The following is a 24478-nucleotide window of genomic DNA, read 5'->3' on the forward strand; positions in this document are numbered from 1 at the left end:
AGGTGATCATGATGAATAACAGACCGGCTACAAGTGATCATGTCGAATAACAGATGGGATACAGGTGATCAGGATGAATAACAGATGGGATACAGGTGATCATGCTGAATAACAGATTGGAAACAGGTGATCATGATGAATAACATATGGGATACAGGTGATCATGATGAATAACAGATCGGCTATAGGTGATCATGATGAATAACAGACCGGCTACAAGTGATCATGCCGAATAACAGATGGGATACAGGTGATCATGATGAATAACAGATGGGCTACAGGTGATCATGATGAATAACAGATGGGATACAGGTGATCAGGATGAATAACAGATTGGAAATGGGTAACAGGTGATCATGCTGAATAACAGATGGGATACAGGTGATCATGCTGAATAACAGATGGGATACAGGTGATCATGATGAATAACAGATGGGATACAGGTGATCATGATGAATAACAGGTGGGATACAGGTGATCATATTGAATAACAGATGGGATACAGGTGATCAGGATGAATAACAGGAAATGGGTAACAGGTGATCATGCTGAATAACAGATGGGATACAGGTGATCATGTTGAATAACAGATGGGATACAGGTGATCATGCTGAATAACAGATGGGATACAGGTGATCATGATGAATAACAGATGGGCTACAGGTGATCATGATGAATAACAGATGGGATACAGGTGATCAGGATGAATAACAGATTGGAAATGGGTAACAGGTGATCATGCTGAATAACAGATTGGATACAGGTGATCATGATGAATAACAGATGGGATACAGGTGATCATATTGAATGACAGATGGGATACAGGTGATCATGCTGAATGACAGATGGGATACAGGTGATCATGATGAATGACAGATGGGTTATAGGTGATCATGATGAAAAACAGATGGGATACAGGTGATCATGCTGAATAACAGATGGGATACAGGTGATCATGATTAATAACAGGTGGGATTCAGGTGATCATATTGAATAACAGATGGGATACAGGTGATCATGCTGAATGACAGATGGGATACAGGTGATAATGCTGAATAACATATGGGCTACAGGTGATCATGCTGAATAACATATGGGCTACAGGTGATCATGCTGAATGACAGATGGGATACAGGTGATCATGATGAATAACAGGTGGGATACAGGTGATCATATTGAATGACAGATGGGATACAGGTGATCATGCTGAATGACAGATGGGATACAGGTGATCATGATGAATAACAGATGGGATACAGGTGATCATGATGAATAACAGGTGGGATACAGGTGATCATGCTGAATGACAGATGGGATACAGGTGATCATGCTGAATGCTAGATGGGATACAGGTGATCATGCTGAATAACAGATGGGATACAGGTGATCATATTGAATGACAGATGGGATACAGGTGATCGTGCTGAATGACAGATGGGATACAGGTGATCATGTTAAATAACATATGGGCTACAGGTGATCATGCTGAATGACAGATGGGATACAGGTGATCATGCTGAATAACATATGGGCTACAGGTGATCATGCTGAATAACAGATGGGATACAGGTGATCATGCTGAATAACAAATGGGATACAGGTGATCATGATGAATGACAGATGGGATACAGGTGATCATGCTGAATAACAGATGGGATACAGGTGATCATGCTGAATGACAGATGGGATACAGGTGATCATGCTGAATAACATATGGGCTACAGGTGATCATGCTGAATAACAAATGGGATACAGGTGATCATGATGAATTACAGATCCGCCTTAGGTGATCATGATGAATGACAGATGGGATACAGGTGATCATATTGAATAACAGATGGGCTACAGGTGATCATGATTAATAACAGATGGGATACAGGTGATCATGATTAATAACAGGTGGGATTCAGGTGATCATATTGAATAACAGATGGGATACAGGTGATCATGCTGAATGACAGGTGGGCCACAGGTGATCATGATTAATAACAGGTGGGATTCAGGTGATCATATTGAATAACAAATGGGATACAGGTGATCATGCTGAATGACAGATGGGATACAGGTGATCATATTGAATAACAGATGGGATACAGGTGATCATGCTGAATGACAGGTGGGCTACAGGTGATCATGCTGAATGACAGATGGGATACAGGTGAAGGGCACACAAATAGATTTGTGGGTTATGACATTTAAATTGAGTTAAAGGTAACTTTCTGAACTGTTTGCATTAGACCAAAGGTTTTAAGTAATACAGAGTGTTGGTTTTTCAGTTGAGTTTCGGATATATTGACCAAATTATCAGGACAGTTGTGGACATGTTTTCCATTTACAATTCACCAGAAACAGCTATTTCTTCACAAAGTTGCTTGTAAAAAGTCAAAACAGAAAGCAGTGAGTTAATTTGCCGCCTGCTGTTTTGATACTACAATAATAATCAGGGTCCTCTGTCCTTGTTCCTTCCAGTCTGGCGTCAATCACTATCAACAGATTGGAGTTTAACCCATAACATTCTGATTCAATTCTAGTGACCTTCAACCCAAATGTCCCAAACAGAACAGTGGAAATCAACCCAAATGTCCCAAACAGAAGAGTGGAAATCAACCCAAATGTCCCAGACAGAAGAGTGGAAATCAACCCAAATGTCCCAGACAGAAGAGTGGAAATCAACCCAAATGTCCCAAACAGAACAGTGGAAATCGTGTGTATTACAGAAAGGTAACACATTTTTAAATATGATGAATATTGTTTTAATCTCTAAAATGATTATGCACTTTATTTGTTTTAAATATTCCCGGTACACAGTCAATTCAGGAAGTTAATTTAAATGCCATTCAAGTTAAAGGATGATAGAGAGAGATAGAAAAATAGAGGGAGGGGTCTGACTGGATGGGTCCTTAAAAAGGAGAGGAGGGAGAGGAAGAACTCAACTCACAGGCAGGACAGACAGAGAGAGAGAGAGCGAGAGAGAGAGAGAGAGAGAGAGAGAGAGAGACAGAGAGAGGGAGAGAGAGAGAGAGAGAGAGAGAGACTAGAAGTCAACTCACAGGCAGGACAGACAGAGAGAAAATAGTGAAAACCTTTGAAGATCTCTGAAGAAGTGAAGCTACAACTGAAGACTTCAGAAGGTGAGATTTCAACATCTGTTCATTCAATACTGTACCTGACTGCATCCCAACTGACCTCCCATTCCCTTTGTAGAGCACTACTTTAGACAAGGGCCCTGGTTATATGTAGCTCTGGTCAAAAGTAGTGCACTACATAGGGAAACTCGGTACTAGGGACACAAATGGGTGAACGTTTTGGACAGAGTTTAGGAACTGTTGTGCTCAGGAATTCAAGGAATACTAATTACAGTAGATTAGCCTAGTACACATGAATTGGGGTCCCCAGGACAGAGTTTTCTCACTGAACGTGTCTTGATGGCGTCTGTCTGTCTGTCTGTCTCTCTCTGTCTCTCTGTCCCTCTCTCTGTCTCTCTCTCTTAATTTTCTCTCTCTCTCTCTCTCTCTCTCTCTCTCTCTCTCTCTCTCTCTCTCTCTCTCTCTCTCTCTCTCTGTCTCTCTCTCTCTGTCTCTCTCTTTGTCTCTCACTCTCTGTCTCTCTCTCTCTGTCTCTCACTCTCTGTCCCTCTCTTTCTGCCCCCCCCCACCCCCCCCCCCAGGAGACAATCCCCATGGCGATGTTGACCACTCTTCTGCTTCTCAGCGCTGTCTTTGCTCTGGGGGATGCAAGGGGTAGGAGAGGTATTCTGACCGAAGGTTTTGTTGACCTGTTCACACTCATCAGATGCAATTTGATGTTATTGTCGCGACCTTAACCCAACACCCAGTGACCTAGGTTTTGGCTCGACAGTCACCGGACCCCCGAGCTCCTGGTTGGGGCTCCCGTCAGATTCGCTAAAATATAATTCTATATAGATCTGTTGTGGATTCATAGTTCTGAATCTCTATTCAATCCGGTTCGATCAGTTTGAAATTTAAAGGTTCCCTCTTTAGCAGAGACAGCGTTACTTTTGACTAATTTGATTTTGTGGTGGGAACTAACCATTTCATAATGTTATTTATTGTGATATCTCCCCCCTACAGACTGTGATCGTAGAGCCTGCCCACCTGGCTGGCCCAGCGATTCGACACACTGCTATCACTACGTCCCCATCATGACCACATGGCCAGAGGCAGAGGTACCTGGATGTCTGCTGTACATAAATTGAGATGATCTGTGTGCATGATGTTACCTGCATCTTATGCTAGTTGGACACATTTTCTAGAAGCCTGGTCTGAAAAGCACTATAGTTGACTAGAGGGGATGCTATTTCCATCCCTGTCTGGGGGTCGTACAGGGTTGCAGTTGACTCTGTAGGTTGACTCTGTAAGTCAACTCTGTAGGTTTAATCTCTCTTTCTCTCTCTCCCTTCTCTCCCTTCTCTCCCTTCTCTCCCTTCTCTTCCTTCTCTCCCTTCTCTCCCTTCTCTGTCTGTCTGTCTGTCTGTCTGTCTCTCTCGCCCCTCTCTTTGTCTTTCTCTCTGTATCTCTGTCTCTTTCTTTCTGTCTCTCTCTCCCCTCTATCCCCACCCCTCACTCTCTCTCTGTTTCTCTCTCTCCGTCTCCCCCCCCCTCTCTCTCTCTCTCTCTCTCTCTCTCTCTCTCTCTCTCTCTCACTCTCCTTTCTCACCACTCCCCCTCTCATCTCTGTCTCTCTTTCTTTCTCCCCTCTGTGTCTCTCTCTCTGTCTCTCTGTCTCTCTGTCTCTATCTCTCTGTCTCTGTCTCTCTGTCTCTATCTCTCTGTCTCTGTCTCCATGTCTCTGTCTCTCTCTCTCTGTCTCTCTCTCTCTCTCTCTCTCTCTCTCTCTCTCTCTCTCTCTCTCTCTCTCCCCTCTCTGTCTCTTTCTCTCTCTCACTCTCCTTTCTCTCACCACTCCCCCTCTCATCTCTCTTTCTCCCCTCTGTCTCTCTCCAGAGGAAATGTTTGCTCCTAGGAGGTAACCTGGCATCAGTGCACAGCCTTCCCCAGTATCGTTTCCTTCAGTCTGTCATCAGGAATAGTACCAGGAAAGTCCAGCGTACCTGGATAGGAGCCAACGACGCCATCAAGGTCAGAAGCACCGTCTGTTCAACACTCCTGAAAACATATAGGATGCATTGATTCTTTATGAATAGAACCTATAAAGGCCTGGTTTAACCCACAGATCCGTTTGTTTTCAAAGCTTGTTACCTAATATTACAAACACTGTCTAGCTTCAAGCCATGGTTACATCATGCTTATCTCATAGATGGTCAGTCTCATGCTTATCACATAGATGGTCAGTCTCATGCTTATCACATAGATGGTCAGTCTCATGCTTATCACATAGATGGTCAGTCATGGTATCCATAACTCTGTCTAGGAATCTGAGTGGTTACATTTCTCCAGGCCCATCCCTCAGCTTTTTACCCAATTCCCAGATTGCCTCTTTAAAGACAGTAACTACAGTGTGTATATATAGTGTTTACTGTCTGCTAGTGATGCATCGTCCTGTGTGCTCTGTAGGAGGGTCTCTGGCTGTGGAGCGACGGGTCCAGGTTTAACTACCAGAACTGGGCCCCGGGTCAACCCTCTAACTCTGACCACTTTGTTGTGAAAGACAACACGAACAGCCGGGAGCATTGCATGGAGATGAACTATGGAGGTACAATACTGTCACCAGACTAGTCTCCTGCTCATTATACATCAAACATTTGGATACTAGGAAAATACATCTTAAAGGGAATTTGTTCCTTTTTTAGCTACATATTTATAAAACAAAAATAACACCTACCTCTCTGTGTTTCTCTCGTTCCCAGCTTCTCGCGGTCAGAACGATGCCCCTTGCTGGTACAAACGTCCCTTCCTGTGTTCCAGAAAGCGCTGATGTCCACATTTTGGGAGAGACAACATTGGAGAAGCTCTCTAAAGCATATGAGATTGTTTTAAATAAAAGGCACAGTATTACCTTTTGTTCAGTGATCATTAATACAAAAAAACAAAACACCAGCTGGATCCAACTATTAAACTCTGTAGTGTGAAGTAAATAACATCTTTGGTAAAAAATAAATGTTAAAGAGTTGCTTTTCACTTTTTGTAACACGTTTGGTTATCGTCATTATTTTCTACATTTTCAAAGTCAAATCAGAGATGACCAATTGATGTTAATCATCATCATCATCATCATCACTATCTTCTTCATGTTTAAAGGTCAATGAGGGGATGAAAAATATTGATTCATGTTTTAAATTTGCTTTACACACATTTCGTACACCTGTAAAATCGTGTCAGATATCCTATAGGATGTAAGTTAGATTTAGAATGGGGTCAGGGTTAATGGTATAATGTACTGAACATTAGTGGTTCTATGAGCAAATACTGCCACCTGGTGGTCATTCATCAGTCCTAAAAACACTCACACAAACACACACACACACACACACACACAACTGTTGCTGGTATTCAATGACAGAATAGTGGGCTGCTATAGTTGACAGAAAGGAGGAGAGGAGTAGCGTGGAGAGGTAAGCAACACCAGTAAAATAGTATGTATTAGAATGAATGAAGAGAAGTTGATATTTCAGCTGGAGCCTCGTCTACAGCTATTATTATATTACAGCCAACTCAGAGAGTCTGTAGTAGATTAGCACACTGGTTTTCCTTTCTCCTCCTGGAAATGAATTGTAGAAATACAGTTGATAGAATTGCAATAAAAAAAAAAACATCACACTGATCAGAAATACAGTGTAGATTAATGTTGTAAATGACTGCCAGCATCTCGGGGTCGCCTCTTCACTGTTGACGTTGAGACTGGTGTTTTGCAGGTCCTGTTTAATGAAGCTGGTTGAGGACTTGTGAGGTGTCTGTTTCTCAAACTAGACACTCTAATGTTACTTGTCTTCTTGATCAGTTGTGCACCGGGGCCTCCCACTCCTCTTTCTATTCTGGTTAGAGCCAATTTGCGCTGTTCTGTGATGGGAGTAGTACACAGCATTGTACGAGATCTTAAGTTTCTTGTCAATTTCTCACATGGAATAGCCTTCATTTCTCAGAACAAGAATAGACCGACGAGTTTCAGAAGAAAGGTCTTTGTTTCTGGTTATTTTGAGCCTATAATTGAACTCACAAATGCTGATGCTCCAGATACTCAACTAGTCTAAAGAAGGCCAGGTGTGCTAACATAATTGCAAAAGGGTTTTCAATTGATCAATTAGCCTTTCAAAATGATAAACTTGGATTAGCTAACACAACGTGCCATTGGAACACAGGAGTGATGGTTGCTGATAATGGGCCTCTCTACTCCTATGTAGATATTCCATTAAAAAATCAGCTGTTTCCAGCTACAATAGTCATTTACAACACTAACAATGTCTACACTGTATTTCTGATCAATTTGATGTTATTTTAACCTGTTGAGTGTAGGGGGCAGTATTTTGATGTTTGGATGAACCCAAATGAAACTGCCTATTTCTCAGGCCCAGAAACTAGAATATGCATATAATGTCAGATTGGGATAGAAAACACTCTACAGTTTCCAAAACGGTCAAAATATTGTCTGTAAGTATAACAGAACTGATATTGCAGGTGAAAACCTGAGAAAAATCCAAAGAGGAAGTGCCTTCTATTTTGAAAGCTCCCTGTTCCATTGCATGCCTTCCCTCCATTTAAAGGGATATCAACCATATTCCTTTCCCTATGGCTTCCACATGGTCTGAACAGTCTTTAGACATAGTTTCAGGCTTTTATTCTGAAAAATGAGCGAGAAAGATCACATCGCCTCAGTGGATGGCTGGGTGCCCTCAGAGTTTTGCATGCGCGAGCAGATTGTATCTCGTACCTTTTCTCTCCTATTGAAAAAGCTACAGTCCGGTTGAAATATTATCAATTGTTTATTGTAAAAACAACCTGAGGATTGATTATAAAAACGTTTGACATGTTTCTACGAACTTTACGGATACTATTTGGAATTTCCGTCTGCCTGTCATGACCTGCTCGAGCCTGTGGATTTCTGAACATAACGCGCCAACCAAATTGATTTTTTTTGGATTTAAAAATAATCTTTATGTAACAAAAGGAACATTTATTGTGTAACTGGGAGTCTCGTGAGTGCAAACATCCGAAGATCATCAAAGGTAAGCGATTCATTTTATTGATTTTCTGACTTTCGTGACCAATCTACTTGGCTGCTAGCTGTTTGTAATATTTTGTCTACTGAGAGAGATGTCCTTACATAAACGCTTGGAATGCTTTCGCCGAAAAGCTTTATTGAAATCTGACACGTCAGATTAACAACAAGCTAAGCTGTGTTTTGCGATATTGCACTTGTGATTTCATGAAAATGAAATATTTTTAGTAATTTAATTTAAATTTGGACCGCTGCAATTCAGCGGATGTTGACGGAAATGATCCCGCTAACGGGATCAAGAAGACAATTGTTTTTGAAAGGAAGTGTTGATTAGTTGAGTAGTTGATTAGTTGAGTAGTTGATTAGTTGATAAAACTGTATTACTATGTTGTTAATGTACAATTAGTAGCAACAGTAGTATGTGTAGTTGTGTTATTAGTATATAGCTTTATATGTAGTTATATTTGTAGTAGGTCTGAATGTGTAGTTGTATTAGTAGTAGGGCTGTGTGCGTAGTTGTATTACTGGGTTGGTGCCCCCCCCCCTCTTTGTGGGCGAAACTCGGCATTATTTCAGGATGGTAAGTTGGTGGTTGAAGATGTCCCTCTAGTGTTGTGGGGGCTGTGCTTTGGCAAAGTGGGTGGGGTTATAACCTTCCTGTTCGGCCCTGTCCGGGGGTATCATCGGATGGGGCCACAGTGTCTCCTGACCCCTCCTGTCTCAGCCTCCAGTATTTATGCTGCAGTAGTTTATGTGTCGGGGGGCTAGGGTCAGTTTGTTATATCTGGAGTACTTCTCCTGTCTTATCCGGTGTCCTGCGTTAATTTAAGTATGCTCTCTCTAATTATCTCTTTCTCTCTTTCTTTCTCTCTCTCGGAGGACCTGAGCCCTAGGACCATGCCTCAGGACTACCTAGCATGATGACTCCTTGCTGTCCCCAGTCCACCTGGTCGTGCTGCTGCTCCAGTTTAAACTGTTCTGCCTGCGGCTATGGAACCCTGACCTGTTCACCGGACGTGCTACCTGTCCCAGACCTGCTGTTTTCAACTCTCTAGAGACAGCAGGAGCGGTAGAGATACTCTGAATGATCGGCTATGAAAAGCCAACTGACATTAACTCCTGAGGTGCTGACTTGCTGCACCCTCGACAACTACTGTGATAATTATTATTTGACCATGCTGGTCATTTATGAACATTTGAACATCTTGGCCATGTTCTGTTATAATCTCCACCCGGCACAGCCAGAAGAGGACTGACCACCCCTCATAGCCTGGTTCCTCTCTAGGTTTCTTCCTAGGTTTTGGCCTTTCTAGGGAGGTTTTCCTAGCCACTGTGCTTCTACACCTGCATTGTTTGGGGTTTTAGGCTGGGTTTCTGTACAGCACTTTGAAATATCAAATGATGTACGAAGGGCTATATAAATACATTTGATTTTTGATTTGATATTAGTAGTAGGACTGTTTGAGTAGTTGTGTTATTATTATAGGGCTGTATGTGTAGTTGTATTAGAAATAGGGCTGTGTGTGTAGTTGTATTAGTAGTAGGGCTGTGTGTGTCGTTGTATTAGTAGTATGGGGCTGTATGTGTAGTTGTATTGGTAGTATAGGGCTGTGTGTGTAGTTGTATTGGTAGTATAGGGCTGTATGTGTAGTTGTATTAGTAGTATGTGTAGTTGTATTGGTAGTATAGGGCTGTGTGTGTAGTTGTATTAGTAGTATAGGGCTGTATGTGTAGTTGTATTAGTAGTATGGGGCTGTGTGTGTCGTTGTATTAGTAGTATAGGGCTGTGTGTGTAGTTGTATTTGTAGTATGGGGCTGTGTGTGTAGTTGTATTAGTAATTTAGGGCTGTGTGTGTAGTTGTATTAGTAGTATATGTAGTTGTATTAGTAGTATGGGGCTTTGTGTGTAGTTGTATTAGTAGTATGGGGCTGTGTGTGTAGTGGTATTAGCAGTATGGGGCTGTGTGTGTAGTTGTATTAGTAATTTAGGGCTGTATGTGTAGTTGTATTAGTAGTATAGGGCTGTATGTGTAGTTGTATTAGTAGTATGTGTAGTTGTATTAGTAGTATAGGGCTGTATGTGTAGTTGTCTTAGTAGTATAGGGCTGTATGTGTAGTTGTATTAGTAGTATGTGTAGTTGTATTAGTAGTATAGGGCTGTATGTGTAGTTGTATTAGTAGTATAGGGCTGTATGTGTAGTTGTATTAGTAGTATGGGGCTGTGTGTGTCGCTGTATTAGTAGTATAGGGCTGTATGTGTAGTTGTATTAGTAGTATATGTAGTTGTATTAGTAGTATAGGGCTGTGTGTGTAGTTGTATTAGTAGTATGGGGCTGTGTGTGTAGTTGTATTAGTAGTATGTGGCTGTGTGTGTAGTTGTATTAGCAGTATGGGGCTGTGTGTGTAGTTGTATTAGTAATTTAGGGCTGTATGTGTAGTTGTATTAGTAGTATAGGGCTGTATGTGTAGTTGTATTAGTAGTATGTGTAGTTGTATTAGTAGTATAGGGCTGTATGTGTAGTTGTCTTAGTAGTATAGGGCTGTATGTGTAGTTGTATTAGTAGTATGGGGCTGTGTGTGTCGTTGTATTAGTAGTATAGGGCTATATTTTTAGTTGTATTAGTAGTATGTGTAGTTGTATTAGTAGTGTATGTAGTTGTATTAGTAGTATAGGGCTGTATGTGTAGTTGTATTAGTAGTATGGGGCTGTATGTGTAGTTGTATTAGTAGTATAGGGCTGTATGTGTAGTTGTATTAGTAGTATGGGGCTGTGTGTGTTGGTGTGTTATTAGTATAGGGCTGTGTGTGTTGTTGTTGTATTGTTTTACACCTGCATTGTTTGGGGTTTTAGGCTGGGTTTCTGTACAGCACTTTGAAATATCAAATGATGTACGAAGGGCTATATAAATACATTTGATTTTTGATTTGATATTAGTAGTAGGACTGTTTGAGTAGTTGTGTTATTATTATAGGGCTGAATGTGTAGTTGTATTAGAAATAGGGCTGTGTGTGTAGTTGTATTAGTTGTATAGGGCTGTGTGTGTCGTTGTATTAGTAGTATAGGGCTGTGTGTGTAGTTGTATTAGTAGTATGGGGCTGTGTGTGTAGTTGTATTAGTAGTATGGGGCTGTGTGTGTAGTTGTATTAGTAGTATAGGGCTGTGTGTGTAGTTGAATTAGTTCTATGGGGCTGTGTGTGTAGTTGTATTAGTAGTATGGGGCTGTGTGTGTAGTTGTATTAGTAGTATGGGGCTGTGTGTGTAGTTGTATTAGTAGTATGGGGCTCTATGTGTAGTTGTATTAGTAGTATAGGGCTGTGTGTGTAGTTGTATTAGCAGTATGGGGCTGTGTGTGTAGTTGTATTAGTAATTTAGGGCTGTATGTGTAGTTGTATTAGTAGTATAGGGCTGTGTGTGTAGTTGTATTAGTAGTATGGGGCTGTGTGTGTAGTTGTATTAGCAGTATGGGGCTGTGTGTGTAGTTGTATTAGTAATTTAGGGCTGTATGTGTAGTTGTATTAGTAGTATAGGGCTGTGTGTGTAGTTGTATTAGTAGTATATGTAGTTGTATTAGTAGTATGGGGCTGTGTGTGTAGTTGTATTAGTAGTATATGTAGTTGTATTAGTAGTATAGGGCTGTGTGTGTAGTTGTATTAGTAGTATGGGGCTGTGTGTGTAGTTGTATTAGTAGTATGGGGCTGTGTGTGTAGTTGTATTAGCAGTATGGGGCTGTGTGTGTAGTTGTATTAGTAGTATGGGGCTGTGTGTGTAGTTGTATTAGCAGTATGGGGCTGTGTGTGTAGTTGTATTAGTAATTTAGGGCTGTATGTGTAGTTGTATTAGTACTATAGGGCTGAGTCTCTGGCTTTACTGGGGCTCTCTCATGCCGTCCCTGGAGGGGGTGCGTCACCTGAGTGGGTTGAGTGACTCTCAGCCTTGTCTCAGGATGGTAAGTTGGTGGTTGAAGATATCCCTATAGTGGTGTGGGGGCTGTGCTTTGGCAAAGTGGGTGGGGTTATATCCTTCCTGTTTGGCCCTGTCCGGGGGTGTCCTCGGAGTGGGCCACAGTGTCTCCTGACCCCTCCTGTCTCAGCCTCCAGTATTTATGCTGCAGTAGTTTATGTGTCGGGGGGCTAGGGTAGGTTTGTTATATCTGGAGTACTTCTCCTGTCCTATTCGGTGTCCTGTGTGAATCTAAGTGTGCGTTCTCTAATTCTCTCCTTCTCTCTTTCTCTCTCTCGGAGGACCTGAGCCCTAGGACCATGCCCCAGGAATACCTGACATGATGACTCCTTGCTGTCCCCAGTCCACCTGACTGTGCTGCTGCTCCAGTTTCAACTATTCTGCCTTATTATAATTCGACCATGCTGGTCATTTATGAACATTTGAACATCTTGAACATGTTTTGTTAAAATCTCCACCCGGCACAGCCAGAAGAGGACTGGCCACCCCACATAGCCTGGTTCCTCTCTAGGTTTCTTCCTAGGTTTTGGCCTTTCTAGGGAGTTTTTCCTAGCCACCGTGCTTCTACACCTGCATTGTTTGCTGTTTGGGGTTTTAGGCTGGGTTTCTGTAGAGCACTTTGAGATATCAGCTGATGTACGAAGGGCTATATAAATACATTTGATTTGATTTGATTTGATTTGTGTGTGTAGTTGTATTAGTAGTATGGGGCTGTGTGTGTAGTTGTATTAGTAATTTAGGGCTGTATGTGTAGTTGTATTAGTAGTATAGGGCTGTGTGTGTAGTTGTATTAGTAGTATGGGGCTGTATGTGTAGTTGTATTAGTAGTGGGGCTGTATGTGTAGTTGTATTGGTAGTATAGGGCTGTGTGTGTAGTTGAATTAGTAGTATAGGGCTGTATGTGTAGTTGTATTAGTAGCATGGGGCTGTATGTGTAGTTGTATTAGTAGTATGTGTAGTTGTATTAGTAGTATAGGGCTGTATGTGTAGTTGTATTAGTAGTATGTGTAGTTGTGTTAGTAGTATTAGGGCTGTATGTGTAGTTGTATTAGTAGTATGGGGCTGTGTGTGTAGTTGTATTGGTAGTATGGGTCTGTGTGTGTAGTTGTATTAGTAGTATGGGGCTGTATGTGTAGTTGTATTAGTAGTATGGGGCTGTGTGTGTAGTTGTATTAGTAGTATGGCTGCATGTGTAGTTGTGTTATTAGTATGGGGCTGTGTGTGTAGTTGTGTTATTAGTATGGGGCTGTATGTGTAGTTGTATTAGTAGTAGGGCTGTATGTGTAGTTGTATTGGTAGTATAGGGCTGTGTGAGAATTTGTATTATTAGTAATTGGCTGTGTTTGTAGTTGCATTTGTAGTAGGGATGTGTGTGTAGTTGTATTGGTAGTATATGGCTGTGTATGTAGTTGTATTATTAGTATAGGGCTGAATGTGTAGTTGTGTTATTAGTGTGGGGCTGTGTGTGTAGTTGTATTAGTAGTATAGGGCTGTAGGTGTAGTTGTATTGGTAGTATGGGTCTGTGTGTGTAGTTGTATTAGTAGTATGGGGCTGTATGTGTAGTTGTATTAGTAGTATGGGGCTGTGTGTGTAGTTGTATTAGTAGTATAGGGCTGTAGGTGTAGTTGTATTGGTACTATGGGTCTGTGTGTGTAGTTGTGTTATTAGTAATTGGCTGTGTTTGTAGTTGCATTTGTAGTAGGGATGTGTGTGTAGTTGTATTGGTAGTATTTGGCTGTGTATGTAGTTGTATTATTAGTATAGGGCTGTATGTGTAGTTGTGTTATTAGTATGGGGCTGTGTGTGTAGTTGTATTAGTAGTATAGGGCTGTAGGTGTAGTTGTATTGGTAGTATGGGTCTGTGTGTGTAGTTGTATTAGTAGTATGGGGCTGTATGTGTAGTTGTAGTAGTAGTATGGGGCTGTGTGTGTAGTTGTATTAGTAGTATGGCTGCATGTGTAGTTGTGTTATTAGTATGGGGCTGTGTGTGTAGTTGTGTTATTAGTATGGGGCTGTATGTGTAGTTGTATTAGTAGTAGGGCTGTATGTGTAGTTGTATTGGTAGTATAGGGCTGTGTGTGTAGTTGTGTTATTAGTAATTGGCTGTGTTTGTAGTTGCATTTGTAGTAGGGATGTGTGTGTAGTTGTATTGGTAGTATATGGCTGTATGTGTAGTTGTGTTAATAGTATGGGGCTGTGTGTGTAGTTGTATTGATAGTATAGTGCTTTTAGTGTAGTTGTGTTAGTAGAATAGGGCGATATGTGTATGTGTACTATTAGTCTAGGACTGTATGTGTAGTTGTATTAGTTGTATAGGGGTGTTTGTGTAGTGATATTGGTAGTCTAGGACTGTGTGTGTAGTTGTATTAGTTGTATAGGGATGTTTGTGTAGTGATATTAGTAGTCTAGGACTGTGTGTGTAGATGGATTAGTTGTTGGGCTGTATGTGTAGTTGTATTAGTAGTATAGGGCTGTGTGTGTAGTTGTATTAGTAGTATAGGGCTGTGTGTGTAGTTGTATTAGTAGTATGGGGCTGTGTGTGTAGTGGTATTAGTTGTATAGGGATGTTTGTGTAGTTGTAGTAGTTGTATAGGGATGTTTGTGTAGTGATATTAGTAGCTGGGCTGATTGTGTAGTTGTAATATTATCATGGGGCTGTATGTGTACTGTATTAGTAGTTGGGCTGTATTTGTAGATGTATTAGTTGTATGGGGCTGTGTGTGTAGTTGTATTAGTAGTATAGGGCTGTGTGTGTAGTGGTATTAGTAGTATAGGGCTGTGTGTGTAGTTGTAGTAGTTGTATAGGGTTGTCTGTGTAGTTGTGTTATTAGTAAGGGGCTGTATTTAGTTGTATTAGTATTGTAGTATTATATATATTAGTCGTGTATGGCTGTGTGTAGTTGTATTAGTAGTAGGGCTGTTTGAGTAGTTGTATTAGTAGTTTAGGGCTTTCTGTGTAGTAGTGTTTGTTTATGTATTAGTATTATAGGGCTGTATGTGTAGTTGTATTAATAGTACAAATCTTCCTGTGTAGTTGTATTAGTAGTATAGGGCTGTATGTGTAGTTGTATTAGTAGTGTGGGGCTGTATGTGTAGTTGTATTAGTTGTATGGGGCTGTGTGTGTAGTTGTATTAGTAGTATGGGGCTGTGTGTGTTGTTGTATTAGTAGTTTAGGGCTTTCTGTGTAGTTGTGTTTGTTTTTGTATTAGTATTATAGGGCTGTATGTGTAGTTGTATTAATAGTACAGTGCTTCCTGTGTAGTTGTGTTAGTAGAATGGGGCATTATGTGTACTTGTGCTAGTAGTGTAGGACTGTGTGTGTAGTTGTATTAGTAGATTAAAGCTGTATGTGTAGTTGTATTTGTAGTAGGGCTGTTTGAGTAGTTGTATTCGTAGTATAGGGTTGTGTGTGCAGTTGTATTAGTAGCTTAGGGCTTTATGTGTAGTTGAATTAGTTGTAGGGCTGTATGTGTAGTTGTCTTCGTAGCATGGGGCTGTGTTTGTAGTTGTTCCAATAGTATTTGGTTGTGAATGTAGTTGGTTTAGTTGTATATGGCTATGTTTGTAGTTGTATCAGTAGTATTTGCTTGTGTATGTTGTCTATTAGTATTATAGGGCTGTGTGTGTAGTTGTATTTGTAATATAGGGCTGTGTGTAGTTGTATTAGTAGTATGGGGCTGTATGTGTAGTTGTATTAGTAGTATGTGTAGTTGTATTAGTAGTATGGGGCTGTATGTGTAGTTGTATTAGTAGTGTGGGTCTGTATGTGTAGTTGAATTAGTTGTATGGGGCTGTATGTGTAGTTGTATTAGTAGTATGGGGCTGTATGTGTAGTTGTATTAGTAGTATATGTAGTTGTATTAGTAGTATAGGGTTGTGTGTGTAGTTGTATATGTAGTATGGGGCTGTATGTGTAGTTGTATTAGTAGTATAGGGCTGTATGTGTAGTTGTATTAGTAGTATGGGGCTGTGTGTGTAGTTGAATTAGTTGTATGGGGCTGTATGTGTAGTTGTATTAGTAGTATGGGGCTGTGTGTGTAGTTGTATTAGTAGTATGGGGCTGTATGTGTAGTTGTATTAGTAGTATATGTAGTTGTATTAGTAGTATGGGGCTGTGTGTGTAGTTGTATTAGTAGTATGGGACTGTATGTGTAGTTGTATTAGTGGTATATGTAGTTGTATTAGTAGTATAGGGTTGTGTGTGTAGTTGTATATGTAGTATGGGGCTGTGTGTGTAGTTGTATTAGTATTATGGGGCTGTGTGTGTAGTTGTATTAGTAGTATGTGTAGTTGTATTAGTAGTATGGGGCTGTATGTGTAGTTGAATTAGTTCTATGGGGCTGTATGTGTAGTTGTATTAGTAGTATGGGGCTGTGTGTGTAGTTGTATTAGTAGTATGGGGCTGTATGTGTAGTTGTATTAGTAGTATATGTAGTTGTATTAGTAGTATGGGGCTGTGTGTGTAGTTGTATTAGTAGTATATGTAGTTGTATTAGTAGTATAGGGTTGTGTTTGTAGTTGTATATGTAGTATGGGGCTGTGTGTGTAGTTGTATTAGTATTATGGGGCTGTGTGTGTAGTTGTATTAGTAGTATATGTAGTTGTATTAGTAGTATGTGTAGTTGTATTAGTAGTATGGGGCTGTGTGTGTAGTTGTATTAGTAGTATAGGGCTGTATGTGTAGTTGTATTAGTAGTATAGGGCTGCGTGTGTAGTTGTATTAGTAGTATAGGGCTGTATGTGTAGTTGTATTAGTAGTATAGGGCTGTGTGTGTAGTTGTATTAGTAGTATGGGGCTGTATGTGTAGTTGTATTAGTAGTATGTGTAGTTGTATTAGTAGTGTGGGGCTGTGTGTGTAGTTGTATTAGTAGTATGGGGCTGTATGTGTAGTTGTATTAGTAGTATGTGTAGTTGTATTAGTAGTGTGGGGCTGTGTGTGTAGTTGTATTAGTAGTATAGGGCTGTATGTGTAGTTGTATTAGTAGGATTGGTGCTGTATGTATAGTTGTATTAGTTGTGTATGTAGTTGTATTAGTAGTATAGGGCTGTATGTGTAGTTGTATTAGTAGTATGTGTAGTTGTATTAGTAGTGTGGGGCTGTGTGTGTAGTTGTATTAGTAGTATAGGGCTGTATGTGTAGTTGTATTGGTAGGATGGGGCTGTATGTATAGTTGTATTAGTTGTATATGTAGTTGTATTAGTAGTATGGGGCTGTATGTGTAGTTGTATTAGTAGTATAGGGCTGTATGTGTAGTTGTATTAGTTGTGTATGTAGTTGTATTAGTAGTATAGGGCTGTATGTGTAGTTGTATTAGTTGTGTATGTAGTTGTATTAGTAGTATTGGGCTGTATGTATTAGTAGTATAGGGCTGTATGTGTAGTTGTATTAGTTGTGTATGTAGTTGTATTAGTAGTATAGGGCTGTATGTGTAGTTGTATTAGTAGTATGGGGCTGTATGTGTAGTTGTATTAGTAGTATGTGTAGTTGTATTAGTAGTATAGGGCTGTATGTGTAGTTGTATTAGTAGTATGGGGCTGTATGTGTAGTTGTATTAGTAGTATGTGTAGTTGTATTCGTAGTATAGGGCTGTATGTGTAGTTGTATTAGTAGTATGTGTAGTTGTATTAGTAGTATGTGTAGTTGTATTAGTAGCATTGGGCTGTATGTGTGGTTTTATTAGTAGTATGGGGCTGTATGTGTAGTTGCATTAGTAGTGTTATTGTGTCACATTAATAAAGATGTTGTGTTTGTCCTCTTTAACTCTATCTAGGTTACGATGAGTAAACAATCCCAATTGTTTCAGAATGTTTGATGTGATAGTTTTGTTGTCATCAGGTCGTCATCAAGGCTGGAACGTCGGGTCCTGTGCTCCAAGGGAATGGAGACCACAGAACCAAAACAATGAGGTCCTTGATCCCCCAGCAGTTTGATTCCCCTCTTCAGGCTTGAAATTATTGAACATGTCTGTTGTAATAGGAATGTTTTCTGTTTGCTTGTATTCAGTACTTATGAACTGCATAATAAACTCACAGAAAATCTGGGCCCTTTTTGACAAAGTGTCTCAGAGTAGAACTTCTGGGCCCTTATTCACAACCCAGTGTCCTTGAATAGAATCAACTTGGATATATTGTATACATGATCATGATGAATAACAGATGGACTACAGGTGATCATGCTGAATAACAGATGGGTAACAGGTGATCATGATGAATAACAGATGGACTACAGGTGATCATGCTGAATAACAGGTGGGATACAGGTGATCATGCTGAATAACAGATGGGATACAGGTGATCATGCTGAATAACAGATGGGTAACAGGTGATCATGATGAATAACAGGTGGGATACAGGTGATCATGCTGAATAACAGATTGGATACAGGTGATCATGCTGAATAACAGATGGGTAACAGGTGATGATGATGAATAACAGATGGGTGACAGGTGATCATGATGAATGACAGATGGGATACAGGTGATCATGATGAATGACAGATGGGCTACATTTGATCATATTGAATAACAGATGGGCTATAGGTGATCATGATGAATGACAGATGGGCTACATTTGATCATGCTGAATGACAGATGGGATACAGGTGATCATGCTGAATGACAGATGGGATACAGGTGATCATATTGAATAACAGATGGGATACAGGTGATCATGCTGAATGACAGATGGGCCACAGGTGAAGGGCACACAAATAGATTTGTGGGTTATGACATTTAAATTGAGTTAAAGGTAACTTTCTGAACTGTTAGCATTAGACCAAAGGTTTTAAGTAATACATAGTGTTGGTTTTTCAGTTGAGTTTCGGATATATTGACCAAATTATCAGGAAAGTTGTGGACATATTTTCCATTTACAAGACCTTGTTCCTCCAGTCTGGCGTCAATCACTATCAACGGATTGGAATTTAACCCATAACATTCTGATTCAATTCTAGTGACCTTCAACCCAAATGTCCCAAACAGAAGAGTGGAAATCAACCCAAATGTCCCAAACAGAAGAGTGGAAATCAACCCAAATGTCACAAACAGAACAGTGGAAATCGTGTGTATTACGATTAAATATGATGAATATTGTTTTAATCTCTAAAATGATTATGTACTTTATTAATTTTAAATATTCCCGGTACAAAGTCAATTCAGGAAGTTTAAATTTAAATTCCATTTCAACTTAAAGGATAATAGAGAGAGATAGAAAAATAGAGGGAGGGGTCTGACTGGATGGGTCCTTAAAAAGGAGAGGAGGGAGAGGAAGAACTCAACTCACAGGCAGGACAGACAGAGAGAGAGAGAGCGAGAGAGAGAGAGAGAGAGAGAGAGAGAGAGACTAAAGTCAACTCACAGGCAGGACAGACAGAGAGAGAGAGGGACTAGAAGTCAACTCACAGGCAGGACAGAGAGAGAGAGGGAGACTAGAAGTCAACTCACAGGCAGGACAGACATAGAGAGAGGGAGACTAGAACTCAACTCACAGGCAGAACAGAGAGAGAGAGAGACTAGAAGTCAACTCAGACTGAGACAGAGAGGGAGAGAGACCCAGTGAAGACCTTTGAAGATCTCTAAAGAAGTGAAGCTACAACTGAAGACTTCAGAAGGTGAGATTTCAACATCTGTTCATCTAATACTGTACTTGAGTGCATCCCAAATAGAACCATTTTCCCTTTGTAGAGCACTACTTTAGACAAGGGCCCTGGTTATATGTAGCTCTGGTCAAAAGTAATGCACTACATAGGGAAACTTGGTACTAGGGACACAAATGGGTGAACGTTTTGGACCGAGTTTAGGAACTGCTGTGCTAAGGAATTCAAGGAATACTAATTACAGTAGATTAGCCTAGTACACATGAATATGTACTCACAGATTGGGGTCCCCAGGACCGAGTTTTCTCACTGAACGTGTCTTGATGTTGTCTGTCTGTCTGTCTGTCTCTCTCTCTCTCTCTCAATTCAATTCCATTTTTTTTTTCAATTCAAGGGGCTTTATTGGCATGGGAAACCTTGTGTTAACATTGCCAAAGCAAGTGAGGTAGATAATATACAAAAGTGAAATAAACAATAAAAATTAACAGTAAACATTACACATACAGAAATTTCAAAACAATAAAGACATTACAAATGTCATATTATACATATATATACAGTGTTTTAACAATGTACAAATGGTTGAAGAACACAAGGGAAAATAAATAAGCATAAATCTGTCTCTCTCTCTCTCTCTCTCTCTCTCTCTGTCTCTCTCTCTCTCTCTCTGCCCCTCTCTCTCTGTCCCTCTCTCTCTTTATTTCTGTCCTTCTCTTTGTCCCCCCCCCAGGAGACAATCCCCATGGCGATGTTGACCACTCTTCTGCTTCTCAGCGCTGTCTTTGCTCTGGGAGATGCAAGGGGTAGCAGAGGTATTCTGACCGAAGGTTTTGTTGACCTGTTCACACTCATCAGATGCAATTTGATGTTATTGTCGCGACCTTAACCCAACACCCAGTGACCTAGGTTTTGGCTCGACAGTCACCGGACCCCGAGCTCCTGGTTGGGGCTCCCGTCAGATTTGCTAAAATATAATTCTATATAGATCTGTTGTGGATTCATAGTTCTGAATCTGATCTAGGATTCAATCCACATCGTTCAGCTTTACAGCGCGACTGAAATTTAAAGGTAATGTTTCCTCTTTAGCAGAGACAGGATTCACGGTAAACGCTGCATGCATACTGCTCAATCTGAAATTACCTTTACATTTCTAGCATGGAATCTGTAATGCTGATTAAATAAATCCCCAAGACTTTTAACAAGCACGTGTCTCAATATTCCCTCTCTCTGTGTCTCTCTTTTTGTTGTAGGGGATCGGCATAATCACTGTGACTCTGAGGAAATCATTCCTCCTCCGAAAGATCCGTACGACTCAGAGGAAAACAGTTCTCCTTCGGAGGAACACATTCCTCCTCCGAAAGATTATTCTGAGTCGGAGGAACACATTCCTCCTCCGACAGATTATTCTGAGTCGGAGGAACACATTCCTCCTCCGAAAGATCGGTCTGATTCAGAGGAACACATCCCTCCTCCGACAGATTATTCTGAGTCGGAGGAACACATTCCTCCTCCGACAGATTATTCTGAGTCGGAGGAACACATTCCTCCTCCAACAGATTATTCTGAGTCGGAGGAACACATTCCTCCTCCGAAAGATCGGTCTGATTCAGAGGAACACATCCCTCCTCCGACAGATTATTCTGAGTCGGAGGAACACATTCCTCCTCCGACAGATTATTCTGAGTCGGAGGAACACATTCCTCCTCCGACAGATTATTCTGAGTCGGAGGAACACATTCCTCCTCCGACAGATTATTCTGAGTCGGAGGAACACATTCCTCCGAAAAGTGAAACATTATCGAGAACGTAAACTGACAGTAAAATGTCAGTTTATGTGACAAAACGAGGAAGTGTATAGTGTATAAAATAATCTGTTTGAAGTTGGCATACAAAACCGAAAGTAAAAGAAAAACGAAATTTAGAAGAGACCTACCACTTCTTAGACTGGCTTTCAATGAGAATTACAGATCTATGACACACATTTCTATGTGAATTTGGTCATGTTGCCCGAAAAGTTACATTTCAAAGTGAATCGGTTATTTTTCCACAACACACGGTTAGCCGCGGTGTGTTGCTCAGCAACGTCACAGCTGGAACGCACTGTTGACGGATCAGATTGTCTGGTGGGAACAAACCATTTCATAATTTAATTTAATATGATCTCTCTACCCCTTACAGAGTGGCATCGCAGAGTCTGCCCATACGGCTGGCCCAGATACGCGACACACTGCTATCACTACTTCCCCTTCATGACCACATGGCCAGAGGCAGAGGTACCTGGATGTCTGCTGTACATAATTGAGATTATCTGTGTGCATGATGTTACCTGCATCTTATGCTAGTTGGAACCATTTTCTAGAAGCCTGGTCTGAAAAGCACTATAGTTGACTAGAGGGGATGCTATTTCCATCCCTGTCTGGTGGTTATGCAGGGTTGCAGTTGACTCTGTAGGTTTAATCTGTGTTCAACAGGGTTGAGAAACTATATCATGACTAAACTCCCCTCTCTGCCGACCCCTCACTCTCTCTCTCTCTCTGTCTCTCTCTCTCTGTCTCTCTCTCACTTCTTCTCTCCCCCCTCTCTCTCTCTCTCTCTCTCTCTCTCTCTCTCTCTTTCTCTCTTTCTCCCCTCTGTCTCTCTCCAGAGGAAATGTTTGCACTTGGGAGGTAACCTGGCATCAGTGCACAGCCTTCCCCAGTATCGTTTCCTTCAGTCTGTCATCAGGAAGAGTACCAGGAAAGTCCAGCGTACCTGGATAGGAGCCAACGACGCCATCAAGGTCAGAAGCACCGTCTGTTCAACACTCCTGAAAACATATAGGATGCATTGACCACAGAACCTTAACCCACAAATTATGAATGCTGCCCTCTACCCTATTGAAGTTAACCTAGGGTCTGTGGGATGCTTAACATATAGGATGCATTGACTACAGAACATTAACCCACAAATTCTGAATGCTGCCCTCTACCCTATTGAAGTTAACCTCACGTTCAACCTCAGGTGGTAGCATCCCACCTGGCCAACATCCAGTGAAATTGCAGATCGCCAAATTCAAAAACAGAAATACTCATAATAAAAATTCATAAAACATACCTGTGTTATACATCGGCTTAAAGATGAACATCTTGTTAATCCAGATTGGAAAAAGGCTTTACGGCGATTATCTGAGAATCTTCCTCTTCATTTGGTTGCACTCACAAGACTCCCATTTACTCAATAAACGTTAGTTTTGTTCGATAAAGTTATATCTTTATATCCAAAAACCTCTGTTTTGTTTGTGCGTGTTGTTCAGTAATCCACAGGCTCAAAAGCACAACAGGCACGAAAAGTCCAAAAAAGTATCAGTAAAGTTTCGTAGAAACATGTCAAACGATGTTTATAATCAATCCTCAGGTTGTTTTTAGTCATAATAATCAATAATATTTCAACCGGACAAAAGCTTCATCAATATAAAAGGAAAACATGAAAGGCGTGCTCTCAGTCGCTCGCAGGAAAAAGCTCTGTGACACTGCAGGGTCCACTCATTCAGAATGGTCTTACTCCCTAATTTTTCAGAATACAAGCCTGAAACCATTTCTAAAGACTGTTGACATCTAGTGGAAGCCATAGGAAGTGCAATTTGAGTCCTAAGTCAATGTATACTGTAATGGCATTCAATAGAAAACTACAAACATTAAAAAAAAAATTAAAAAAACACTTCCTGATTTTTCTCAGGTTTTCGCCTGCCAAATCAGTTCTGTTATACTCACAGACATTATTCTAACAGTTCTGGAAACTTTAGAGTGTTTTCCCATCCAAATATACCAATTATATGCATATCCTTCTTCTTCTGGGCCTGAGTAGCAGGCAGTTTACTTTGGGCACGCTTTTAATCCGGAGGTGAAAATATTGCCCCCTACCCTAATGAAGCCACATACCAGTTATTTTCAAAGCTTGTTGTCTAATATTACAAACACTGCCATGGTTACATCATGCTTATCACATAGATGGTCAGTCTCATGCTTATCACATAGATGGTCAGTCCTGGTATCCATAACTCTGTCTAGGAATATGAGTGGTTACATTTCTCCAGGCCCATCCCTCAGCTTTTTACCCAATTCCCAGATTGCCTCTTTAAAGACAGTAACTACAGTGTGTATATATAGTGTTTACTGTCTGCTAGTGATGCATCGTCCTGTGTGCTCTGTAGGAGGGTCTCTGGCTGTGGAGCGACGGGTCCAGGTTTAACTACCAGAACTGGGGCCCGGGTCAACCCTCTAACTATAACCATGGTGTTATTAAGGACAACACGAACAGCCAGAAGCATTGCATGGAGATGAACTATGGAGGTACAATCCTGTCACCAGACTAGTCTCCTGCTCAATTATACATCAAACATTTGGATACAAGGAAAATACATCTTAAAGGGAATTTGTTCCTTTTTTAGCTATAAATGTATAAAACAAAGATAATACCTACCTCTCTATGTTTCTCTCGTTCCCAGCTTCTCGCTGCCAGAACGATGCCCCTTGCTGGTTTACATTTCCCTTCCTGTGTTCCAGAAAGTTGTGATGTCCACATTTTGGAAGAGACGACGTTGGAAAGGCTCTCTAAAGCATATGAGATTGTTTTAAATAAAGGCACCATCTGAAATGTTACCTTTTGTTCAGTGGTCATTTATACAAAACAAAACACCAGCTGGATCCAACTATTAAACTCTGTAGTGTGAAGTAAATAACATCTTTGGTAAAATAAACTTTAAACAGTTTTTCACTTTTTTGTAACACGTTTGGTTATCGTCATTATTT

The 24478-nt window shown here is 40.7% G+C and overlaps 2 protein-coding genes across 2 annotated transcripts; both read left to right on the forward strand.

Moving 5' to 3' along the window:
* Window positions 1-3679: 3679 nt before the first annotated feature.
* On the forward strand, window positions 3680-5895 carry LOC149980680 (galactose-specific lectin nattectin-like). The gene is made up of 5 exons (XM_090185623.1): window positions 3680-3749; window positions 4092-4186; window positions 4965-5099; window positions 5535-5673; window positions 5828-5895. The coding sequence occupies exons 1-5, from the start codon at window positions 3680-3682 to the stop codon at window positions 5893-5895; spliced, it is 507 nt and encodes a 168-aa protein (XP_090041749.1).
* A 14538-nt stretch (window positions 5896-20433) lies between these two features.
* On the forward strand, window positions 20434-24242 carry LOC149980681 (galactose-specific lectin nattectin-like). The gene is made up of 6 exons (XM_090185624.1): window positions 20434-20503; window positions 20942-21158; window positions 21859-21964; window positions 22336-22470; window positions 23881-24019; window positions 24175-24242. The coding sequence occupies exons 1-6, from the start codon at window positions 20434-20436 to the stop codon at window positions 24240-24242; spliced, it is 735 nt and encodes a 244-aa protein (XP_090041750.1).
* The last annotated feature ends 236 nt before the right edge of the window (window positions 24243-24478 follow it).

The sequence above is a fragment of the Oncorhynchus mykiss genome, chromosome 9, assembly GCF_057628025.1.
Source record: "Oncorhynchus mykiss isolate SJ-2025 chromosome 9, ASM5762802v1, whole genome shotgun sequence".
Classification (NCBI taxonomy): domain Eukaryota; kingdom Metazoa; phylum Chordata; class Actinopteri; order Salmoniformes; family Salmonidae; genus Oncorhynchus; species Oncorhynchus mykiss.